Raw genomic sequence first — 26,401 nt, 5'->3', positions numbered from 1 at the left:
TCTAATCTCTACTGCAATTAATCTATTATTGTGAGCATTCAAAATCGGCTGAACTTCTTCTCTGATTTCTTTCTTTAATTCATCTTTCATATTTTTGAAACATGTCCCTATTCGTGAGTCTAATCGTGTTTCCATTGTTCCTATCTCAGTTTTTAATTCAGATCCTAACTGTGATCCCAGTGAGTCAAACCGTGTTTCCATTGTTTCCATCTCTGTTTTAATTGTTCCTATTTGTGATCCCAACTGTGACCCCAGTGAGTCTAACCGTGTTACCACTGTTTTTAATTCAGATCCCAAATTTAATATTACACCCATCAACTGCTCCGTATTAACTTGTTCGAAATTCCTTTCACCCCTAACTTTTCCCGCAAAACCAGTTTCGTTCGTCATAGCTGTAAAGCTATCTGTGTTCAATACTATTCCCGAATTTTCTATCGTTAATCTCGTATTCTGAGAATTTTCTGATTGAGAAAAATTTTGAAATGGTTCCGGACTATTTTCCCGACTTATTACATTGTTTTCAACTCCATTATTCATCATACTGTTGTCCTGTGTTGGCGAGTTCGCCATGTCAACAATTTCGTCATTCTCACTGTCCATCATTTTTGCCTTTTTCATCGACCGCGTAATCATTTACAAAACATACAAAACTCGTCACTATATGAAATTACACACAATGACACTTTATCTCCAACAATACCATTCACACGAAATGTTTCCCTCAAACACGATTAATCGAACAATTGAAATAATTGCACTAAATTGTCAAACCCATAGACAAGACAACAACAAAAATTTTGAAAAATACCATTAGAAGAATGCCAATTACCAAATCTACACATGCAATATAGTCTACAATTACTAACTACAAATTACTACAACAATCCTACTGTCTACTATTTCTACAATCAGAAGAATTCCAAGGGACGATCCGAAGCAGTGGACGCCACGTGCATGGGGGCTTAATTAGATGTAATGAAAATAATTTTATATTTTTTGCTTTAGTAGCTGTCTGTCCGTTTACGAAGTCTCGTAAACGGTTGGCCCTGACTGTTATTATTACGCAATCTGACTGCAAAGAACAACAACAAGGAATGAAATGGAAATTTTCATTAACACAATTAATTAATTAAGTCCCCAGCAACTATAAAACCTACGAAACCAAAGCACAAGTGTAACTGTTCTGTGTGTGGGAGTATGACTCAACGTACGCATCTGGCACGGTTCTTCTTCAACAACACAAGAAATTTTAGATATCATTTATACTGAATTAATTAAAGAAAATAGAAATACCATAATTACTCAAGAAAACCAGAATTACACTCTAATACAAGAACACAAGCCAGATGCTTTGTTGACTGAACCTGTAATGACGCATTATTTAAAACATGGAAATAATGAAAAATAAATCAAGTTTCGTTACCTTCATATATTGACCAAAATCACTCTATACAGTATATCTCCACACCGACTCGCTATTACCACATCTCAACAAGAACTTTTCAGTACCTCATCTCAGCAAGCACTCCCTACTAGCACATCTGAACACGAACTGACTACTACGAGCTCTCCCCAAGCACTGACTTCTAGCACATATCAATAATGACTGCCCGTGGAGGCGGCGGAACAATGCTCTCTAGCGATCTCTGGCGCTGTGGCTCAGTGTAGCCACCTTTCACTGGATGAAGCGTCGTCTCACGCGGTCGGCACGTCCGGCACGAACGCTGGTCCAACTGAGGCGCCAGGTGGAAATGGCATGGCAAGCCGTTCCACAGGACTACATCCAGCATCTCTACGATCGTCTCCATGGGAGAATAGCAGCCTGCATTGCTGCGAAAGGTGGATATACACTGTACTAGTGCCGACATTGTGCATGCTCTGTTGCCTGTGTCTATGTGCCTGTGGTTCTGTCAGTGTGATCATGTGATGTATCTGACCCCAGGAATGTGTCAATAAAGTTTCCCCTTCCTGGGACAATGAATTCACGGTGTTCTTATTTCAATTTCCAGGAGTGTATGAAGTGAAAGCTGTGCAGAAAGCTGAGCAGCAGTGCGAATAGTTTGACTTATGAAAAAAACTTAGCAGGGAATGAGTACGGTTTTTGGGTACTGAGCGAAAGAAAAGATGGATGCTTGACGTTTTTAGGAACGCTGGAGCGGCAGTTTCATACCTGGCGCCGGGTCCTGATGTCGCTCGTCACGCGGCGGGGCGTAGTTGCTGGGAGCGGCCCAGCTTGTCTCCCACAAACGCGCCACTCCGGCCCTCTCTGGAAGGTCCCAGACGCTGCCATTGCAACGATGCAAGCAAAACAGCGTGCTAGTCCCGGCAGTCAGCGACTTTGGCTCCTGGTGACGACGGCGGAGACAGCTATCAAAAGCTACAGTATTTTATTCGAAGTGGCGCGGCTTGCCAACCGGGAAGATTTTATAGAAGAATGCCACCGTGAAAGACTCAGAGGGGACTGGGTGTTAGTGTCACGCTGAGAAAAAGGGTATGGCACAAGAGAGAAAATCGTGGTGGTGCGCATACTATATAAAATCAGTCAGGAGACGTACGGGAAAAAAAAGAAAAATTAAGAAATGAAAAACACTTTGTTTTAATATTGTGACGAAGGATAGTAGTAAAGTTTTAACTATTAGCTCGAAACGACCAGTGCTGCGATTTGATGATAATGTTAATCCTCTATGTTCCGGCGTAATGACAAGCGTCGGCACGAAGATCAAGAATGATACAGCAGAAAGGGCTGTGAGACGACGTCGGCCAATAGCACGCTGACTAGGACGTCACCATCAGGAGCGGCATCTACACGAAGAGAACAAAAGCGACGTGCCGCCTAGCCGCGGGCGTCCTACAAGACGGACTAGAAGACGGACAGTAGAAGACGCGCAATAGAAGAGCCGCAGTGATATTAACGATAGCAGTGACTTATGAACTTGACTGATAACTTGCATGGAAATTATACCTATCAAAGGACATTGGTTATTTGCATGTCGCCAATTGCTTGCTACCCGTCACGTAGAAACGAGAGTTAAGTAATGTCAATTCAATTACTGTGATCAACTCCATTAATATGATTGGCTTGTATGTTGTTTAGTTATCCGAGAAAACAGCTTCCTAGACATCCTATAAGAGACGAGTGGGCAGGATCTCACATTCTACTTATTTATTCTCCAGTGTGACACGTACGAGAGTAGTTTAATAATTAATGCAAACATTTATTTTCGAAATGCAGGTTGGTTTTATTCATGATTCCGATACCACATATATTTCCCCACTCTTTTGGATAAAATAACTATTTTTTAACATAATTCCTTTTTGTTGGGACAGCCTTACGTCATATTACTGTAAGGGTTTGTACGCCCTCATGCCACCACTTTACTGGTCGATGTTGGAAACAACATCTTGATGCACCCATAACCTCATCATCCACGCACTGCTTATTGCGGAAGATCTCCTTCATTGGGCCAAACAGGTGGAAGGTGCGAGATCCGGGTTGTAGAGTGGATGAGGAAGAGCAGTCCAACGAAGTTTTGTGATCTCCTCTCTCGTGCTCAAACTTGTGTTAGGCCTTGCGTTTTCATGGAGAAGGTGCACTTCACTTGCATTTTTGTGTCTACGAGCACATTGAAGTCGTTTCTTCAATTACCTGATAGTAGCGTAATGCACTTCAGTTGATTGTTCCACTATGAGGGAGGGCATCAAACAGAATAGCCCCTTTAGAGTCCCTGAACCCTTCGCCATGATTTTACCAGCTGAGGGTGTAGTTTTGAACTTTTTCTTTGGAGGAGAGGTGGTGTAGCAGCACTGCACGAAATTCCGTTTTCTTTCCGGTTCGAAATGATGAGCTCATGTTTCATCACCTGTGACGATGTCTAACAAAATACCGTCACGATCAGCCTCGTAACGAGCAAGCAATTCCGCATGGATGGTCCTTCGTTGCTCTATATGGTCTTCAATCAGGCGGGAAGAATGGCAGCATTACCAACACGTCCTGTTGACCAGCGAGGTGTTTGACTGCGATCCGTCGATCACCTAAAATGAATGTGTCCGTACATTCCAGCATTGCGAGAGTCACAGCTGTGTGTAGCTGACCGGCACGCGGAAGATCTAACAGGCTTGTGCGACCATGTTGCGATGACGACAAACGTCTCCCCCAAGATTCAAGGTGCCTTTGCTCACTGCCAAGTCTCCGTAGACATACTACAAGCGCCAGTGAATATCTGTTATGCTCTAGTTTCCCGCCAAAAGAAGCTCAATGACAGCTCTCAGCTTGGAACGTACCCCCGTTACAGACGCCATTTTGAAGGCTGCATATAGCACCACCACCTATCAGAACCTCATAAAGCCATGTTGGTTCAACCGGGAATATTCCACGATGTTCCACAACCAATTTACCAGTTTTTCATCCAAACTTACTGAGAAAAAATCTGTTGTGTTACTTAATGAACGCCCATCGTATTTCCCAACCACGAACGCCTTCGTGGAGGTCTTGGCTGTAGAGTGTAAAAGACAGTGTTTCGGATGTTCAGGAAACGTTCCCCTCGAAAATCACCTGGGCGTCATTCTGGAAAAGCCTACCACAGAATGGTTTGCCCACCTGTGAAAAGAGGACCAAATGAGCAGTTTGCCATGTAAGAGAATGCGAGTGGTGAGACAAAATTTGGTAGCCTGAAGACGCAGCATGCGCCACCGTGTTCTGTTCAGAATGAGCTGGGCCTTAGCCATGAGCCAAGATATTCCTTTTGGAGAGCTTTCCATAAATGATCGTCTTGACAGATTTCCGTAACGTCGACAAGAGGTCTCTGTAGGGTGCTATTGAATGGCCTGGCCGTCACGAGCCTGATCTGTTAGCTCGACACCTCGGCAGGCCTCAACACCACGTCGCCACGTTTTGGTTGGGTCTATATCTTCTTCGACGGATGTAAATCCACACATGTCCACTGTTTACCTTGCCTCGCGTTCATGTCGATATACCCAGCACTCATTCATGATGATTGCGCGGCTAAAGAAATGATCTAATAGGCCTGAAACATCGGCGAAATTTCTCTTGCTGCCTTGGTTCGGCGGGGTTCTTTAGTGGGTCTGGGCAGTCACGGGGCCCTGTCCCGATTGCGAAACGGCGACTGTAGAGCGCTATGCCCTCCACTTCTCTCGTGCGTACCAGTTCTTCACAGAAAGATGGTCTGCGACTTCGTTCTTCGTCATTCAGACTTACACTAATTGATCAAAAGTGTCTGGACACACATTAGTGGATGTAAATATGAGGCGTGTCACCCTTCGTCTTTGCCGGCCGGTGTGGCCGAGCGGTTCTAGGCGCTTCAGTTTGGAACCGCGCGACCGCTACGGTCGCAGGTTCGAATCCTGCCTCGGGCATGGATGTGTGTGATGTCCTTAGGTTAGGTTTAAGTAGTTCTAAGTCTAGGGGACTGATGACCTCAGATGTTAAGTCCCATAGTGCTGAGAGCCGTTTTTGAACCCTTCGTCTTTATGGCGGCTTGAAATTACTGGGGACACATTCAGTGAGGTATCTCAACTTGTGTGGAGGAACGACAGCCCATTCTTGCTCAATGGGCGAAACCAGAGGAGGTAGTGATGTTGGATGCTGCTGTCTGAAGCGACCTTGACTCTCTAACTCATTCCAAAAACATTCTATTGGGTTAAGGATGGGACGCTGGGTAGGCCAGTCCATTTAAGAAATGTTATTGTCCGTATACCATTGGCTCAAAGACGCTTCTTTATCATAGGCTGCATTGTCATGATGATACAATCATCGTCTCCAAACTGTACGCTGTACACAAAGTTCCGAAATGTGTTCCTATCCTTCCACATTTGGTATTTTCTTGAGCGCAATGAGGGGACCACACCTTGATGACGAAAAACAGCCACTTATCGTAACACCATCTCTTCCCCTACTTCATTCTTTTCGTTACACATGATGGCAGTTAATTTTCTGCAGGCATTTGTCCAACCCAAACCCTTCTACCGGATTGCCAAAGGGCTGATTCATCACTCAAAATCACTCGTATGGAGTCATATACTGTCCATTGGTGCCGATACTTGCACCACCACAATCGTCGCATAGCATTGCCTACACAAATGTGTGGGTTATGAGGAGCTGCTCAAAGACTGTAACCGATTGTTTTGAACATCGTGCGCACAGTTTTTGTGCTAGTTAGACAGCTGGTAGTATTTTGGAACGCTGATTTCATCCGACTTTTTTCAACCTGCGGCCTTGCTGCAGTGGTAACACAGGTTCCCGTCAGATCACCGAAGTTAAGCACTGTCGGGCTCGGATAGCACTTGGTTGGGTGACCATGCAGTCTGTGGAGCGCTGTTGGCAAGCGGGGTGCACTCATCCCTTGTGAGGCAAACTGAGGAGCTACTTGACTGAAGTAGCGGCTCCGGTCTCGGAAGCTGACATACGGCCGGGAGAGCGGTATGCTGACCACATGCCCCTCCACATCCGCATCCAGTGACGCCTGTGGGCTGAGGATGACACGGAGGTCGGTGAGTACCGTTGAGCCTTCATGGCCTGTTCGGGAGGAGAGAGAGTTTTCAACCACCGTTTGCAATGGTTGACAGTCCCAGTCCGTCATTACTTGATGGGTGCTTGGTTTTGATATTTATTTATTTATTTATTTATTTAATCGTGTCTGAGCTCCATCTGTAATTAATTAATACGCTATATATACTAGGTTACAAATACAAGTAAATGATAGTTATTCATTCATATATACATTCATGATCTTCACATATTGAAAGTCGTCATTATTGTCTAAAGCAAGGCTCATATCTCTCTCCAGTGTTCGGCACACTTCACTGCAGCGTCGTTGGCCAACCACAGGTCTTGGAAAGTGCATGGGGCCAGCAAAGATGGACAGGTCAGCAGGTGTGTCATGGTTTGTTTTCCTCCACATTGCAGGGCTCTTCTTCGGCGTATCCCCACTTGATCAGGTTATCCTGTGATCTTCCCATTTGACATCTAAGTCTATTTAGGCTCTTCCAGACTCTCCATTCCAATTGTGATCCAGCAGGAAGTTTTTCTTTAATGTTCCAACTTTTCAGACTGCCTTTATCCAATTTCTGTTTCCACATTGATTCTCTAGTTGTAGACTGACTTTCGGTTAGTGGACGTTCAACTTTTATGAAGTCTTTCCTAGATTTAAGTCTTGCCTCCGCTGGCTGATGTGCGTACAGGGGATGTCTTCTATCTTCGCACTGCCTGCTTCGTTCGGCCATCGCCAACGTTTGCCGTCTGATCTGTGGGGGGGCGGGAGGGGGGGGGGCTATTCCAGAACACATATAAAGGAGATCACGGTTTGTAGGCTTCAGGCATCCCGTGATTAATCGACATGAGGCATTCAGTGCTGCGTCTAGCTTCTGAGCATGTGTCGATCTTCTCCAGACAGGGCATGCATATTCAGCTGGAGCAAAGCACAATGCCAGGGAAGATGCACGTAGAATTTCAGGGTTTGCTCCCCAGTGTGAGTTGGTAAGTTTACGGATTATGCCGTTCCGTGTGTTGACTTTCGCTCTAGTTTACGTGTTTCTTGTAAGACAATGTTCGATCTAACGTGACTCCAAGATAAACTGGGTTTGGGCAGTGTTGAAGTTTAACTGAGTTCCATTCCAATTGTAATTCCCTGTTTGCTTCCTTGTTGTTTAGATGAAATAAACAAGTTTGCGTCTTTGCTGGATTAGGTCGAAGCTGGTTCCAGTTGTAATATTCAGTTAGTTCTTCCAAGGCATCTGTTAGGTTTCTCTCAATCTGTTTGATTAATCTAGATTGGCATGCAATGGCTACATCATCAGCATAGATAAAGCTTCTTGTCGTCGGTCCAACTGGTTGGTCATTTGTATACATATTAAAAAGTAGGGGGGACAAAACACTACCTTGTGGGAGCCCGTTCTTCTGGTTCCTCCAGCGACTTCTTTGTTCTTGAAATTCCACATAGTATCTTCTGTTGGAGATCAGTGATCTCACAACTTCAGTAAGGTGGTAGTTTCCCGTCATTTTGAAAATTTTTCCCAGGAGGATTTTGTGGTTTATCGTGTCGTAAGCTGCTGATAAGTCGACAAACACCAAGCCAGTTTTTTCTCCCTCCTCAAAACCGTCCTCTATGTATTGTGTTAGGCAGAGGACCTGGCCAGTGAGTGCAAGATTTACCTGGTCTGAATCCTGCTTGTTGTGGAATGATTTGCCTTTCTAGTTGTGGTGCTATTTCATTCAAGATAAGACGTTCATATAGCTTGAAAGGGCAGCACAGCAGCGATATTGGACGATACTTCTTAGCGTCATCTCTTGGTTTACCTGGCTTTGGGATAGCTACTACCTTGGCCTTCAACCATAGCTTAGGTATCGTCTTGTTTGACCAGCAGAGATTCTAAAAGCCATTCCTTAGCTATGGGCCCTAGGTTCTGTATAAATTCATTAACGACGTCGTCGGGACCCGCGGCCTTCCTGGGTTTCAAGGAACTGATAGCAGCTTCCAGTTCTATTGAAGTGAAGTATGGCTCAGGTGGTATTTCAGTCACTTGTGGCCTCTTCTATGAGGTGGCAGTCTTACTGTTCCTGGTTGGTTTACCATTCAAAAGGAGCTGATGTGCGATTTGGTTAGCTGTTACGGAAACCTGATCCTTGGGGGCTGCCGGGTCGCTGGACAATCGCTTTATGAGGTTCCAAGCTCTTCTGCTACTGTGCTTCATGTCAAGACTCTCCAACGTATGTTTCCAGGACTCTTGTCTGTCTTTGCTTATAGTTTCAATTAGCTGATCCCCAAGTTTTATGGTTTCTTCACTGAAAGGGTCCATGCTGTACTGCTCCAGGTATTCGTTATATATTTGTTTCATGTCGTTGGAAACTCCAGGAATGTAGAGTGTTCTGCAGCCTCTAGGTATGCTGAGTATTGCTGATCTTTTAACAGCTTGGACGAACTTTCCGTAGTTTTCAGTGTTTGATGGTAAATTTGCGATTTCCATGTCTAAGGTGTCCGCAAATTTTTTCCAGTTGGCCCTTTTGAAGTTAAAACGTCTTTTAAAGGGTACTTTTTGTGGCAGTATTACTGGTCTAAACTTTAGCATGATTGGTCTGTGTTGGGTCTTTGGGATAGGGTTGAGAACGAATTTGTTGCATGACCCGGACAAGGTTTTGGAAACAAATATGAGGTCTGGGTTATACCCTCTCTTCCATCTTGCACTGTTGAATGACGCAGGCTGTTTCTGATCATGGATGAGATTCAGCTCGTGTTCTTCTGCCCAGCTTTCCAGTAGTTCTCCATCCTCATTTGTGTCTTGATAGCCCCACACACTATTGTGACAGTTAAAGTCTCCCATTATTAGCTGTGGGTGACAGACATGTTGGCTGAAAGCAAACCTTTCCGCTGGCGGTTTATATATTGATGACACCGTAATGCTTCCGATAGTAACAGAAATGATTTCCGTGTTGTTAACAGTGTAAACTTGAATGTTGGATACTTTGATTCCAGGCCGAATAAACAGAGCACTTCCGTATTGGTCGTGAGGGCACTCCTTCACCAAGGTCATCCCAGGAATATTTGGACGGCGTTGTGATGGCCCTCTATGTGTCTCCTGGAGGCACAGAACGTCGCAGGAATGAAGTTTAAATGTGTTGGATATAAGTTCTTCTTTTTCAGATGATATGCCCTCGATGTTGAGAGATATGACTGTCAAGCATGGCTCTGAAAAGGGCCTTTCCTTCGTTTTAGATTCTGAATACATGTCGTTTTAGACGTAGCTCAGTGTGTGGAAGGATCTGCCGTTGCCCAGGGGACGCCCGACTGTGCTTGTGCAATCTTCTGGGAGGCTCCTTCCTTGTCCCCAGGTGTTGATATAGCTCTGGATAGTTCGTTCGTCTTTCCATTTCGCAATCACATCTGCATCAGTCGACTTGGACAGTTTTAGAAGAGTTGAAATGTCCCTGCAGGATTTGTCACCCAGGCGACGTCCAGGACTAGTCCACGTTCGAAGTCTCTCAGTTCTCCCGATCGAGCCATTCCGCTGTTACTGGTTCTCTTCTGACAACACAGTACTCCCCACCTTCTTTTATTCTGGCAGTTTCGCCTCCCGCGACATGTAGTCGTCAGTTCCCCATTGCATACGGCTAAAGTGTCCGGATACTTTTGATCAAATAGTGTATTTGACTCAACTGGAACCTTTTGCGGCACCTAACTACTGTCTCACATGGTGGTATGATGCTGCACTGTTGCTCTATACTTTCACCAGATCAGTAGGGACTGTTGCAGGATTGTTCCCCTTCAGATGAAGAAAATGAATTACTTCTTGATGTCAATGGGCTGTGTCAGTTTGTTTAAGTTCCTCTAGTGGCATAATACAGTATTGTGGAGGGGGAATTTCAGTACGTGCTTCAGTGTGGACAGTATACATCGCAGTATGCTGAAAAATTTTAGGTTCAAATGGCTCTGAGCACTACGGGACTTAACATCTGAGGTCATCAGTCCCCTAGAACTTAGTACTACTTAAACCTAACTTACCTACGGACATCGCACACATCCATGCCCGAGGCAGAATTCAAACCTGTGACCGTAGCGGTCGCGCGGTTCCAGACTGAAGCGCCTGGAGCCGCTCGGCCACACCGACTGGCAAACGTTGTAGGTGTATTCATTAATTTTTGTGGTCGCGGATTATGCTGACAATAAATAGTAGTTCCCCTCCCTGTCACCAGGTGAAAATATGGAGCTCTAAGCTATCAGAATGTTGTGTAGGTGCAGGAAAAGGAGGGCTCAAATGGTTCAAATGGCTCTGACCACTACGGGACTTAACATCTCAGGTCATCAGTCCCATAGGACTTAGGACTACTTAAACATAACTGACCTAAGGACATCACACACATCCATGCCCGAGGCAGGATTAGAACCTGCGACCGTAGCAGCAGCGCGGTTCCAAACTGAAGCGCCTAGAACCGCTCGGCCACTCGGGCCGTCGAAAAGGGGGGGGGGGGAGGGGGGAGACAATCAAACAGATGATAGCAGTGGTTGTGGAATGTTTATCAGGATACTGTTGCAAGTTACAACACGTGTACAGTATGGTCACCCTGGTCAGCAAGATGTTGAATCCGTAACGCGGCATGGTCGACAGTTGCTCGCAGCATATGCGGTGTAATCAGAGCGATGTGTTGTCGTACGCTATCCCTCAGATCAGGAGGAGTCCGGATCTTTATCTATATCTTTCAAATTTATTTCGGGGGATCTGGAAGGCCACACATCTTGAAACTGCCTAGGGATGAAACGGTCGTTACCAAAGGTTTCTAGAAGCAAAACGTTCAGCTCGCGAACGACGTATGGTTTCGCCCCATATTGTGTGAAGATTGTGTGCAGACAAATTTGCGTTCTTCCAAATCTGGAGTCAGGTGCTACACAATATAGTCCATATAACTTACAGATGTAGGTGTACGCCTAATAGCATCATCTCCTGGAAGAAAAACAGATCGAGAATAACCTCGTCAAACCGCACCACACAGTCACATAAGCTGAGTGTTGTGGACGTTCCTGCACAACATGTGGCGGAGTAAAGATCCGTATGCAGCCATCCTGTGCATTCACGGCACTTTGCAAAGTAGCGCCTCGTCCGTCCAAAGAATATTACCCAGCTACATCCCATCCATTTCCGTGTATGGCAAAATGACGAAGGGCAACGTCACGGCGTTGTAGCCCATTTTGAGGCCTCATTTGGTGCACATTCTGAATCTTAATGATACAAAGGTAAAATGCTCAGCAAAATCTTTTGAACTGTTGACCAGGTGAGAGAGAATTCCCATGACACAGCTTGAGAATTGACTGCAGAATTTGAGGCCTGTCTTGCACGGTCGGCTATAATTGCAGGAACTTCATCAACAACCGCCATGGGAACGAACTGTTTCTCCCCTCCTGTTGCACCCACCTAACCCACCTGCTTCTTCAAATATCTTGACCATATTCTTTCGCCTATTTATTGACATGGAGCCTCTTCACAGCTCTCTCCTCGTCCCCCCCCCCCCCTCCCCCAACGCAGAGCTGATACTGCTGTCGTCTGTCGTTCTGATAAAACCTCTTTACCAGCAGTGTACGGTCTTCCTTCTCAATAGTCACTGCTTTCGTATGGAAAGCTTCAACCATCTTAACCCTCTACACCTAAAGTCACTTCGTAGAAGAAATGAACACGCTTTGCCAAGCGACGTACAGCGTACTGCCGTCAAAACATGATACATTTCACATTCTGATTGCTTACAGCTCGATATTTTCAGCTGGTGACAGAAAGAGGAGCTATTATTTTTTCAGTATGCTCAGGAAGCGCTTCGGTGTTTCTGCGACCTGTGATATATACAGGCCTCGCTGCATCACCCATAGCATCTTCACTTTAATTATAACCACTCAGTACCTGCAAACAAAGAAAAAATTATTTCTATGACTTTGTGTCTTACAGGTGCTAATTAAAACTTTATGACTAACCCTCGTACTGTATGAGCCCCTCCTAAAAATGTAGATTTACTAAAATCATGTCGACTGAGAAACTCTGGCGTCGCTACTGATACCACACCCCAGTCTCGGGGACTGACGCGGGAAACACACAAAAAATTCCATAAACCGTTGATAGATTTGTATTTTCCGGTTGAAGTAACTTAAAGCCAATCCAAGAGGCGGCTCTATATAATCGCTTGATGCCAGTTGGTCGTCCTCGCCTAACACGTTCTCCTTTCGGCTGAGTGGCTTGCTGGGGTGGATAGCTGCGCAGAGTCAGAGCGGCAGCGCCGGTCTGAAACTTTGGCCAAAGCGGATTTGCAGGCGATCGGCGGGGCGCGCAGTTGATCCCCAGCTCCGTCTCTCTCTCTTTCTCTCTCTCTCTCTCTCGCGCCCAAAACCAATTTCATTTCGCGAGCTGACGGCGCGGAACGGATGGCTGGTGGACCGGAGGTGTGGCCCGATTGATGCCCGGGCACACGAGCGACGTTCACTTGTTTGCACCGTAGCGCGCGGTGACGGCTGGCTCTCTGCGATGTGGGGACTCAAAGCACTTCTCTGCTTGCTTTCGTTCAGTCGACAGTCCTCCAGTTAATGAAGTGACAACATTTTCCCCCACCCCCCAAACGACAACAAGTTTACTGCACGATCGATTCTCAACTGGTTTTCAGGGTCCCTTGTTATCTCGCACCTCCACTTGTCATTTACTTCAAAAGAATGAACTGTCGAATGTTCAATTAAAGACAATTGAGAATTATTGAATTTGGGGCGGGTGGTGCCCCACAGCTAGTGAGTATTTAAAAAACATCATATTTCAGTCGGAAAGCCTGATGATGAATAATTGGCCGGCTGAGGTGACCGAGCGGGTCTAGGCGCTACAGTCTGGAACCGCGCGACCGCTACGGTCGGAGGTTCGAATCCTGCCTCGGGCATGGATGTGTGTGATGTCCGTAGGTTAGTTAGGTTTAAGTAGTTCTAAGTTCTACGGGACTGATGACCTCAGAAGTTAATTCCCTTAGCGCTCAGAGCCATTTGATGAATAATTATTTATAACCGTTTTCCGGTTTCCTGTACACCAACACAGGGAACACATGGGGTACAATTAATATTTAAGTGGCAGTGAAACGCTATGTGCTGTATACATAGTATTACCGGGTGGTTATAATTAACGTACAGGTACTCACGGAAGTCCAGGTGGGCTGTAATTATTGTATGAAAATGAAACTTGGTAGATATCTTAAAGCATTACCGCGGGCCCGATTTACGGTGGAAAAAAATTAGTTCCAGTTATGGCCACCAATTGCAAAGCTGGAGCTGTGCATACAAGAAAGAGGTATAGAAATTTTTCCAGATGTAATAGGAGTCACACGTGGGCAGAAAAGGTCAAACAAGTGAGAAAGACATAATGCTGATTTTATTATTAACCACTACATACACAACTTGTTCAACATGAGCACTGGAGACGTCGGCGGGATGCTGTATAGTGTGAGATTTGCACCTGGTGCCGGCCGGGGTGGCCGAGCGGTTCTAGGCACTACAGTATGGAGCCGCGCGACCGCTACGGTATAGTGATTCTTAGTGTCACGGCTGTTTCACAGCCACAAAAGGCAGCAGTATTCCATGAATCCAGGCTGTAAAACTGTAAGGAGTGCAACAACTTTTAAATCACAGCAAAGCTGCCATTCATGATCCTTATATTTGATTGTCACTAGCAGCAAAGCCAGGGATTCATAAGTTTCTTTCATGTCTGCTGCGTAAGCCAAAGGTACCGATGGAAATGCATTGCCATTATGCAGTAGTACTGCTTTCAACATGGTTTTACTGGAGCCAATAAATAGTCGCCACTCCTGTGTATTGTGTTGTACACCTAGCCGCATCATCAGACCATTAACATCTCTACATACACACATTGAACTCTGCATATCGAAATATTGAGCGAAGGAAGCACCTCTTGATCTGAAACAGGAAGTTTTTGTCCCTGGAGCTAGAAGGTTCCGTTGTTGCAGTCTCGACCCGAGAGTTCAGCCTGCTGTTTCGAAAGTTGTAGATCGCGAACCAAATCGTTCAATTTCCTATGATTAAAGAGTTGAGGCGAAGTTTCATGATGTTGACGGCAGAACTCTTCTATATCTTCAATATTTTCTGTATCACTTGACAAGGTGTCTGGTTCCGTGGCTTTCAAGTTACAGACAGGAGCAGGCAACCCCTCATCTTGGGGCACAGGCAAATGCACTGAAGATACATTTGGATACTTTATTTTAAGTCTAGTTTTGCTTGAATGTCCCCAAATGTTTGTACGACAGAAGTAACAGTGTGAATAATGGTCTTTAGGCTCACACCACACCATCGGAGCAGTGAATGGCATGGCTCGACATTTTCCTTTCAACCACGCGGTTAAGGCTGTAGTACAGGTTATACAGGCAATGTGAGGTGCAAAATTTTTATATTGATCACCAACAGGACAATCAAAATACAATATATATGCCTTCTTAACCAAGTTGTCGGGGTGGTTTAGACAGCAACGAGATTTACTAGTTGCCATTTTTCGTAGTGTAAGTTTTAAACACAAAAAGTTTGCACTATCTTTCACAGGAAACACTCACTGAGGATTTCTTTCACACCACTGGATTGCCACACCAACCATTTATTGACGATTTGTAGATATTCTAGCTCTCCTCTGCAAATCAAAAACAATTAAACATCAAAACAGAAGGAAAGCAAAAAGTGAAATACTGAATATGAAAAACAAAAAAGCTTTAAAAACTCAAACAGTAAGTGCTAGAAAATTTTGAAAGGTATATTCGGATTTTAAACACCAAAATACAGAGTAGTTGATGAATCACATCCCAGATGCAAAATAGCTGTTGACTAGTGTTATTATTCTCTGGTCATGCAACAAATATATCACTGAATCTTTATTCACTACTTTTCTGCTCTTTATTATTTACATTGCCATGGCACTACGACAAAATTGTCTGTCACATGTGGTAGTAGCTCATTAATTTTACTATATAATTATATATTAGTATTTCACTCTATTTGTTCATGTTTTGTATAACTGTTTGATCCATAGAACAAGCATATTGTAAAAGTATGAAGACAGCTGCAGTCTGTAATTTTCATTTATATCCATTATCTATCTTTGTTAATATCTGTTCTGTAACGCAATGCATCTCAAGACAAATATCGCGATTTGGCAAAGTATATTCCTTGTGCTTTTGTTCAGAGTTCGCTTAATGGGGCTAAGTGAAGCCAAGTTCAGCTAAATATTGTGTGTGTGCATATAAAATCTGTAGATTGTGTATTATCGGACTGAATGTGTCATGGGAACCAAAGGGCAGTGTAATGTACGTAAATCTAAACATAATAATCTTTTCGTTTCAAAAATTTTTTGTTACCAGTAACTAAAATTCCAGTACTGGCAGAAGCATGACGCTACACATCCAGCTGCACATCATCGAGATAATGGTCCTGTGTACCTCCATCTGTTGATGAGCCTGCAGTGCCTTGAGAATTAATTGATGCTACAGATTAAAAATGGTATCAAAATTCAAAATCCAGTTAAATACTAGTAGGACTTGCGCTCTGATTCTTCCATACAAACTTAACTTTTTATGCAGATAACGAAACTTTAGTTTGGCTCAATGGCCCGGTAAATGTCTTTATATTGGACGCCACTACGGTGGCTTGTATGTTTACAATCTACCCCCAGTTATCTAACTGGGAAAATGGGACTTACAGTTTAACGCAGAATCCGAACCGCGTTTGTTTCTGGCTATTATTCAGATCATCTAGAGCTGAAAGCCAGGTTAAAACGAAGACCGAAAACTGTTGTCCGCCATGATTCGACCCTGTGATATCTCGATTTCCAGACAAGCCCTTTACCGTTTCTTTTAACTTTTTAACAATGCACGTAAAAAGGGGCCATAACGAGAAAACATACGAGGGCCGGTTAATTCAGCCGATACTTGACGGTGAAATACAAGGTTCAACATATTGGCGAATAAGTCGCGATACCGTGGCAGGCGCTAACGCTTTCAATACGCACTTTAAAGAGAGTCGATCCTTATCGTCCCTTCCACTTACAGTGTAATGAATATGGTGATCTAACATACATGCAACGGTACTTGACTTTTGCCCTTGGAAAGTGCGAGTCTGGACGCAATAGGATATCAGCTGAATAGGCAGTCTCAATGGATCGAGTTAGAAACACAAATTGTTTGTTCTGAGCCAGCACCACTTCGCTTCGTGACAATGACAGGCAAATCTATGTTATAGCGCTTCTATGGAGGGACAGCTGCCTCTATAGAATATCAGCCACCAAATAACTGACAGCAATATAAAATTCACGGACATGTTTTAACTGAAAATTCCCTCGACCAACATGAACAGTCAAATTAAGACTGCCTGGCCGAAGACAGTAAAATAACCGAGACGTGAATGTGCGGAATACATTGAAAGCCTCTATGAGGGTGAAGATTTGTCTGATGTGATAGAAGAAGAAACAGGAGTCGATTTAGAAGAGATAGGGGATCCAGTATTAGAATCGGAATTTGAAAGAGCTTTGGAGGACTTACGGTCAAATAAGGCGAAGGAATAGATAACATTCCATCAGAATTTCTAAAATCATTGGGGGAAATGGCGACAAAACGACTATTCACGTTGGTGTGGAGAATATATGAGTCTGGCGACATACCATCTGCTTTCGGAAAAGCATCATCCACACAATTCCGAAGACGGCAAGAGCTGACAAGTGCGAGAATTATCGCACAATCAGCTTAACAGCTCATGCATTGAAGCTGCTTACAAGAATAATATACAGAAGAATGGTAAAGAAAATTGAGAATGCGCTAGGTGACGATCAGTTTGGCTTTAGGAAAAGTAAAGGGAGGAGAGAGGCAGTTCTGACGTTACGGCTAATAATGGAAGCAAGGCTAAAGAAAAATCAAGACACTTTCATAGGATTTGTCGACCTGGAAAAGGCGTTCGACAATATAAAATGGTGCAAGCTGTTCGAGATTCTGAAAAAAGTAGGGGTAAGCTATAGGGAGAGACGGGTCATATACAATATGTACAACAACCAAGAGGGGATAATAAGAGTGGACGATCAAGAACGAAGTGCTCGTATTAAGAAGGGTGTAAAACAAGGCTGCAGCCTTTCGCCCCTACTCTTCAATCTGTAGATCGAGGAAGCAATGATGGAAATAAAAGAAAGGTTCAGGAGTGGAATTAAAATACAAGGTGAAAGGATATCAATGATACGATTCGCTGATGACATTGCTATCCTGAGTGAAAGTGAAGAAGAATTAAATGATCTGCTGAACGGAATGAACAGTCTAATGAGTACACAGTATGGTTTGAGAGTAAATCGGAGAAAGACGAAGGTAATGAGAAGTAAGAGAAATGAGAACAGCAAGAAACTTAACATCAGGATTGATGGTCACGAAGTCAATGAAGTTAAGGAATTCTGCTACCTAGGCAGTAAAATAACCAATGACGGAGGGAGCAAGGAGGACATCAAAAGCAGACTCGCTATGGCAAAAAAGGCATCTCTGGCCAAGAGAAGTCTACTAATATCAAATACCGGCCTAAATTTGAGGAAGAAATTTCTGAGGATGTACGTCTGGAGTACAGCATTGTATGGTAGTGAAACATGGACTGTGGGAAAACCGGAACAGAAGAGAATCGAAGCATTTGAGATGTGGTGCTATAGACGAATGTTGAAAATTAGGTGGACTGATAAGGTAAGGAATGAGGAGGTTCTACGCAGAATCGGAGAGGAAAGGAATATGTGGAAAACACTGATAAGGAGAAGGGACAGGATGATAGGACATCTGCTAAGACATGAGGGAATGACTTCCATGGTACTAGAGGGAGCTGTAGAGGGCAAAAACTGTAGAGGAAGACAGAGATTGGAATACGTCAAGCAAATAATTGATGACGTAGGTTGCAAGTGCTACTCTGAGATGAAGAGGTTAGCACAGGAAAGGAATTCGTGGCGGGCCACATCAAACCAGTCAGTAGACTGATGACCAAAAAAAAAAAAGAATTTGCAGATTGCGTGAGAGACAGTCAGCAGGGTGCGCGGAACAGGTAACACAGGCGCTTTCCTTCGAATATCCGAAAGTCTCAAACCCCCAAGATAACGCGCACGTGCAATCACCTCGTTCCGAAATCGAAGAATGTGATCTTCCATTAAAAACCGACTAGAATGCTGTTTCAGTTTCCTAGTCATCATCGCGGGAAGGGGAAAGATCTGAACGATGTAATATGCTCTGCACAACACGCAGGTAACCAGAGCCTGAAGCAGGTTATTCATGTATCAAGATTGCTCCTTGTGTCTTCTCTGTAACTGACTTCCAATTAAGTGTAGCTTTTTAGAGTGGAGAGCGGTAAATTACGATTCCCAAAGATATATGTCTACCAACCACCGTCGGCCAAGAAATGACAGCATTAACAAAACTCCATAATTTCAATAATCGACATTTGCCTGGGTTGATGCGGCCACCATATACAAGGCAAAATAGATCCAGCGTAGTCTTGAGCAATGGAATCTCAGAGGAAGAACGGAGTTACACCATCACATCCTCGGTGTACGTGCGCACCGAGATCGTCTCGTACAAGAGAGTCCGTCATAGTAACAGGGCAACGACTCTTCGAAGAAGGGACTTAAATTATAGAACAACTAACGACGCTGCCAGCGGACTTCCCCGTGGAAAACATCTACGTCCGTAATCTGGGGTGTCAGCTGACTATTGACGGCAGCCGTCCGCTATGGCGAAGCGGTTCTAGGCGTTCCAGTCCGGAACCGCGCTGCTGTTACAGTCGCAGGTTCGAATGCTGCCTCGGGCATGGATGTGTGTGATGTCCTTAGGTTAGTTAGGTTTAAGTAGTTCTAAGTCTATGGGACTGATGACCTCAGATGTTGTCGGGGAATGAAGACTCCTACGCCATCTGTTGGTGTTCTGTTAAGTCTGTACATTGTGCTGCCCTCTGCAGCGGATATATTTCGAGTAACTGTAAAATGGACGTGTGAGAATAAAGGTGTGTGTGAGCAGAAGTTTTACTGTGTCCTTGATTTCACTAGTGTGTAGCAACATTTTGGTGCCGAAACCCGGGAAAACATGAAGAGATAGAGTGCTACTACACATTAAAGAGGACTCGACGCTGGCGGAGAAGGTTTTGAGCGACTTCAATCTCAAAATCCGGTCACGTCACGCCACGTTCAGCTCACACAGATAAGTTGCGGCATTGCTCTGAAACTGTAGCAAAGGACACTGCGGGGCGATTGATTTGTATGTGATGTTACTTGGTGCATGTTTGTTGGTGGCAGAGCAATAGAGGGCAGTTGGCGTATTATTTGCAAGGCACAAAGGGGACTTGCTAAAGTATTGGTAGACTGCAGCGCCATCTGTTAGCAACAGCGACCACTACTAAAGGTCGCGGGAAGTTGAAAACTGCACGGTCGCGCCATCTGTTGAGAACTACAAACACCACTAGGGGGCTGCTAACGGTTCACACTCCTGGACAGCGCCATCCCTTAGCGATAGCATCCAACTGACGGGGTGTCTTGACCTTGAACGCACTCTCGCGACAGAAAGCAAAACCACCAACTCACCATGGCAGAAGCAGTAGCTACGAACTTGGGGAGGCTGCGCCGGAAGCGGACGACCTTGCGATCGAATGCGACGCGTTTCGTCAGCCAAATAAACGCCTTCGATGGTTCTACAGCTGCAGAAGAAGTAGAACACTTCCAGGAACGCCTACAAGAAACATTAGAAGAGTTGAGCCGACTCAACGATACAATACAGGACTTGCTGGATGACTCTGAATACGAAGCCGACACGGAAGCTTGTGAGGAATATACTGATAAATGCAAACGCGCCCTCCGAAAGGCGAAAGGCCTTCTAGGAGGAGCGCGCTCAGGGGACAGGAATGCGACGTCAGCGGCTCAACAACACGCCTGTATGGACATAAAATTGCCTACTATCAAACTGCACGCATTCTCAGGGGATATAGAAGCTTGGCCTCGATTTTGGGAGCAATTCACAGCTTCCATAGACGAGAATCCGATGGTGTCAACAATGAACAAGCATGTATTCCTCCGTGGTTACCTTGATGGGGAACCTAAGGACTTGGTCGATGACATTGCTGTTACAGCTGATACATATGAGCAGACTAAGCAAATTCTGAAATCCAAATATGGGGATAGGAACAGAATTATCCAAAGTCACCTGGATTTCTTGGAGAATCTTAACACTTCGACTTCAGGCAGTCCAGAGGCTCTCAATTCCACCTACATTGAGTGCCATAAGCGCATCCAAGCACTACGAGCACTAGGAGAAAATGTGGACTCTTATGGGAGAGTGCTTGCACCCAAACTTCTTCGAGCCTTTCCTGAAGAAATTTGCAAAAATTGGCTTGTTCATGCCCGAAGGCAAAAGATTGAAGAAGGGAACCTCACCCACCTTATGGAGTTCTTAAATGAAGAGGTGGAAGGAGCTATCAACACACGCAAAATTCGTGGAGATACTGTACCACACGAAAATTGCGTACCAACAGCATCTGCCTTCCATGTAAAGGTTAAAACGAAGAGGGACAAGAAGAAACAACAGAATTCAGAGCCCTTCTGTGTGTATTGCGGCGAAAGAGGGCACTGGGGCCAAGACTGCCAAAAGATTGCAAGCTTGCAGGCAAGAATCGACGCCCTCAAGACAATGAACCGTTGCTTTCTATGCCTGAGACGTGGCCACAACAGAAATCAGTGTTTCAAACGGGGAAAGGCGTCCTGTGCGAAATGTAAGGGGGAGCATCACATTTCTATCTGCAGTAGCCATACCACAACAGTAAATAAAATTGAAACTATGACTTCTAACTTCACATACCTGCAGACTGCTCGTGTGAGTATCACAGGACTCACTGGTAAGAGCAAACAGACACGTGCCATCCTGGACACAGGGAGTCAATCGAGTTTCATTCACCATTCACTGATCGAATCTATCCAACTAAGTGTCATTGGAAGCACTACTCTCGAGATAACTACTTTCGAATCCAGTTACAGTTCATCACTCTCAAGGAAGAAGGTGCAGTTTAATATGATGGGATGCTCCACTAATTCCCACATATCAGTAACAGCCTTTGAAACCACAAATAATTTTTCACAGCAACCAACAGTGCCACAAGATGTAGGAGATATGGTCTTGAGGGGTGGTACACCACTCGCAGATCCTAAAGGAGACACTGAAGATCTACCTATTGAGATCCTGATTGGAGCTGATTATTACTGGAGAATCGTGACTTTGGAACAACCAATCAAGGTATCACCATCATTGGTTCTTCTCCCAACAATCTTTGGATATGTTCTCAGTGGAAACAGATCTAGCACCACCGTCAACAGAGCAACTGTCAACTTTATTCAGGGCAGCTGCAGTGATATATCTGATGAGTCAGTGCGCCGATTTTGGGACCTGGAGACAATCGGGATAACAGAACATCAAGAGCGAGCATTAAAACCCATGGACCACCCTATTTATCAAGAATTCCGAGAATCATACTGTGTGGAATATGGTCGCAGAGTTGTATCTCTGCCTCGAAAGAAGGATATGCCTCTCTCCTGCAACCGCACAACTGCTGAAGCGCGTCTTCGCTCCTTACAAAACAAGCTGCGAGGGAATGAAGAGCTGAAGGTAATTTACTACGAGACCATGTCGAAATATATTGAAAAGAACCAGGTAGAGGTAGCATCTGAGGACCGTACCGCTGGAAACACATTCTACCTGCCACACCACATTGTGAAGAAATGCATCAGCGGAAGTGTGAAGTACAGAATAGTCTTCGATGCATCCTCACATGAGCCAGAGTCTCTATCACTGAATGATGCCCTCGAAAAGGGACCAAATGTACTTCCGGATATTCTAGCAATCTTACTACGATTCCGCACACTTCCAGTGGGATTAGTGTGTGATGTGGACCAAGCTTTCCTGCAGTTAACGTTGAAAGAAGAAGACAGAGACCTCACGAGGTTCCTTTGGTATCGTGTTGAGCAAGCTGGAAGTGGTGCCTACATGACCACAAATGACGTGATTACGTATCGCTTCAAACGTTTGCCATTTGGACTTGCACCAAGCCCATTCCTGTTGTCAGCTGCCATAAGGGAGCTAGCAGCACTAAATAGTGAAAAATATCCACTATCTTCAGGACTTGTAAACAAGTCAGTGTTCATGGACGATTTTGTAGCGAGTGTTAGAGACAGCGACAACGCTGCAACTGTTTACCATGAACTGACAGAACTTTTCCAGCAGATAAGTCTTCCATTGTCCAAATGGGCGACTAATTCGAATGATCTGAAGGCAATATGGGATGTCAAAGACCTTGAAACAAAGACCACAACCCAAGTTTTAGGAATTAATTGGAACACAGAAAATGACTCTATCTGCAGTGACTACGAGAAGATAGCTGAAAATCTAATGGACAAACTGGTTACCAAGAGAAATGTTCTTCGAGCAGCTGCTCAGTTTTATGACCCCCTGGGTGTGTTCACTCCTGTTGGGATCGTTTCAAAGATAATTTTCCAAGACAAATGGCTGAGGGGTCTTACATGGGAGGAAGTTTTACCCACAGATCTTGCATGTCGTTGGCACTCATGGGTCTCAAAGCTTCATCACTTGTCATCACTACATATTCCTAGATGGAGAGGGACGCTGGGCACAGGTGGCTCTGCGGAGGTGCATGTATTCTGTGATGCATCTGAAAGAGCCTACGGCGCTGTTTTGTATATAAGGACAGCTACTGAAACTGGATACACTGTGCACCTTGTCTGTAGCAAGAACAGACTGGCCCCTATCAAGAAGGTAACTCTACCCAGGTTGGAGTTACTTGCTGCATTGGTCGGATCACGACTCCTTCATTACTTTTGCCAGGAAACAGGGTTTGATACCAACAGAGCTACCTTGTGTAGCAACATTTTGGTGCCGAAACCCGGCATCGATTTTGCCGGACCATTATATGTCAAATCTGGACATCAAACAAAAGGGTCCTACATGGTCCTACTCACATGTGCAACAACACGGGCCATTCATATTGAACTTGCAACTGACATGTCCACTGACAGATTTTTGATGGCCATGCAACGCTTTGCAGGACGTAGGAGCCTACCAGTCACTGTCTACTCAGACAATGCTACAACATTCCATGCAGCCAACTCAGAACTGGCAGAGCTTTTCAAAACCATGCAGCATACTGACGTACAGCTTTACTGTGCCCACCATGGAATCACTTGGAAATTCATACCACCACGTGCGGCTTGGTGGGGAGGCTGGTGGGAACGCATGATAGGCTCAGTCAAGCGCTGCCTGAGGAAAGTTCTTGGTCGCTCCCAGGTGGATGAAGAGAGCTTAAACACCACCTTGATCAGCATAGAAGCCGCAATAAACTCACGACCCATCACTCAAGGAGAGAGTGACACTGCACTGACGCCAGCTCACTTTCTAAATGGTGGGAAATTAGTAACAATTCCATGTGGGCCAGAGCCAGCAACTAGAAAGGACCTTGCCAAGGAGTTCCGACTCAGACAAAAGGTCAATGACGACATCTGGCGCAGGTGGAAGACAGAATACCTCCTGCTGCTAAGACAATATCATGAGGTGAAGGGATACCCTTCGCAGAGGAAACCGAGAATTGGAGAGGTTGTTCTGCTCCAAGAAGACAGCAAACCACGGCACTTGTGGAAGAGGGCTGTGGTAGAAGAAGTGCGGCATGGCAGAGACAGTAAAATACGGTGCATCATCCTTCGCCAGCCAGATGGTATGAAGATCTGTCGACCGGTCCAGCTGGTCATCCCCCTCGAGATGGACCAGGGTGGGGAGGATGTCGGGGAATGAAGACTCCTACGCCATCTGTTGGTGTTCTGTTAAGTCTGTACATTGTGCTGCCCTCTGCAGCGGATATATTTCGAGTAACTGTAAAATGGACGTGTGAGAATAAAGGTGTGTGTGAGCAGAAGTTTTACTGTGTCCTTGATTTCACTAGTGTGTAGCAACAGATGTTAAGTCCCATAGTGCTTAGAGCCATATGAATCAGTTTGAACTATTGACGGCCACAGAGGCTTGGATAGCCGTAAACAAATGATACAAGACTCTGCTCGCGTCAGTACCTGCAGCAGGAAGCCATGGCTGACCCGGTCGAACCCCTTGTCAACATACAAAAATGCCAGAGCACCAGGAACAGACGTAACAACGGCGACCGATATGATATCACGACATTCAGTTACCAGGGTCAGAACAGCACCACCAGGAATACGACTTTGACGGTCAGCAACAATTACGCACAACAACGCAGAAAGCTGGCTATTCACCGTCCTCGCCACATTCTTATCAAAATATAATAAAGTAATCGTACGAAATTTATCAGTTGCTGCCAGACCAGAACTTTTAATAACCAACACAATTCTGCCAATTTTAAACGAGTCAGGCGCAAAATCTCCTCTCAACACTTGGCTCAAAAGCACTGCAAAAGTACAATCCAATAAAGGCTAAATATGCACATAAAACTCCTTGGGCAAACCATGGAATCCTGACGCCTTGAAGATTAATACAATAAGATCATAGGCATCATCATCTTAGGGTTGAAGCACTTTTGTCCGTGTTTGCTTTAACAATACCTAAGTTTGTTGATGGGTCCGCCTTTAGCAAAACAAAGTTTTGTTTTATATCCCAAACATGTTCCACTGCAGTTGCAGCATCATCTGTGGGCTTATATTTTATCCTGTTAAACATAAAGAATGTTCTTTACCATGCATTCATACATTTCTTCAGGTATTATGTTTTTATAGTGCCTGTTTTCTTACACAGGTTGTCATCTGCAGCCATATATAACTTAATGTTGACGAATTATTTAAGCAAAATTTACGATTTGGAAACTGTTATTGCTATGCCTAAAATTAATTTATTCTATGTGGAAGGTTGTGTGTGTGTGTGAAAGAGAGAGAGAGAGAGTAGGGTTGAGGATTTTTCATCATCATTATTATTATTATTATTATTATTATTATTATTGATGATCTTATTTAGTTTTTGTGTGTGTGTGTGTGTTTGAGAGAGAGAGAGAGAGAGAGAGAGAGAGAGAAGGGTTGAGGATTATTCATTATTATTATTGATCTTATTTAGTTTTTGTGCACGTGCGCGTGTGAGTATGTGTTAGAAGGGTAATGGGGGGGGGGGGCTTCTGTAAGTTGGTGTTATCTAATAATTCTTTGAGAGCAGAGAACAGAATTCCATTGCAGAGTAATGTGTATTCATTTGTTACTTGTTTTCCTTCAACTATGGCTTTTTCTATTTGATAATCTTCAATTATTAGTTTTTGTAGGGGGATGTTGCTGCACTGAGAATTTTCAAGTTAGTATTGATGTCTGTTGGGCCATGTTCCTTGCCCATAAGGTAGTCAGCAAATGTGGAATTACAGCTGTTATTTTTAATGCTCTTCTGTGTTGTTCTGGTAAACAGTGAAACAGTGACAGTGGCAGCTCAACATACAGAATTTCACTATGAAGAGGATGAGGAAAAAAGAAACGTAAGTGAAACAATGTAAATACACACACACACACACAACCTTCCACATAGAATTAATTGTTTTCAGGCATAGCCATAACAGTTTGCAAATCGTAAATTTTGGATTAAGTAATTTGTCTACATTAGGTTTTGTGTGGTTGCAGATGACAAACTATGAAAGAAAACAGGCACTATAAAAACATAATAGCTCTGGAGAGCCACACAATGTGGTAAGAAGGCATGAATACATAGCTTTGTGTGTTCTTCAAAAATTTGTAATTACGATTTTAAAAACTAATTTTTACATGTGTACGAACAGTAATGGACATCCTTTATCTTTAACAGCCATAAAATAAGAGCCCACAGATGATGCTGCAACTGCCGTGA

At 44.4% G+C, this 26,401-nt stretch overlaps 1 protein-coding gene across 1 annotated transcript; it reads left to right on the top strand.

The window, feature by feature from the left end:
* Positions 1 to 23,512: 23,512 nt before the first annotated feature.
* LOC126199458 (uncharacterized) lies at positions 23,513 to 24,352 on the top strand. Its single transcript, XM_049936379.1, has one exon. It carries the CDS (start codon positions 23,513 to 23,515, stop codon positions 24,350 to 24,352), a length of 840 nt encoding a protein of 279 aa, XP_049792336.1.
* The last annotated feature ends 2,049 nt before the right edge of the window (positions 24,353 to 26,401 follow it).

This window comes from Schistocerca nitens, chromosome 8, assembly GCF_023898315.1.
Source record: "Schistocerca nitens isolate TAMUIC-IGC-003100 chromosome 8, iqSchNite1.1, whole genome shotgun sequence".
Lineage (NCBI taxonomy): Eukaryota > Metazoa > Arthropoda > Insecta > Orthoptera > Acrididae > Schistocerca > Schistocerca nitens.
The sequence above is the reverse complement of the archived record's forward strand: the minus strand, read 5'-3'. Positions and strand labels throughout refer to the sequence as shown.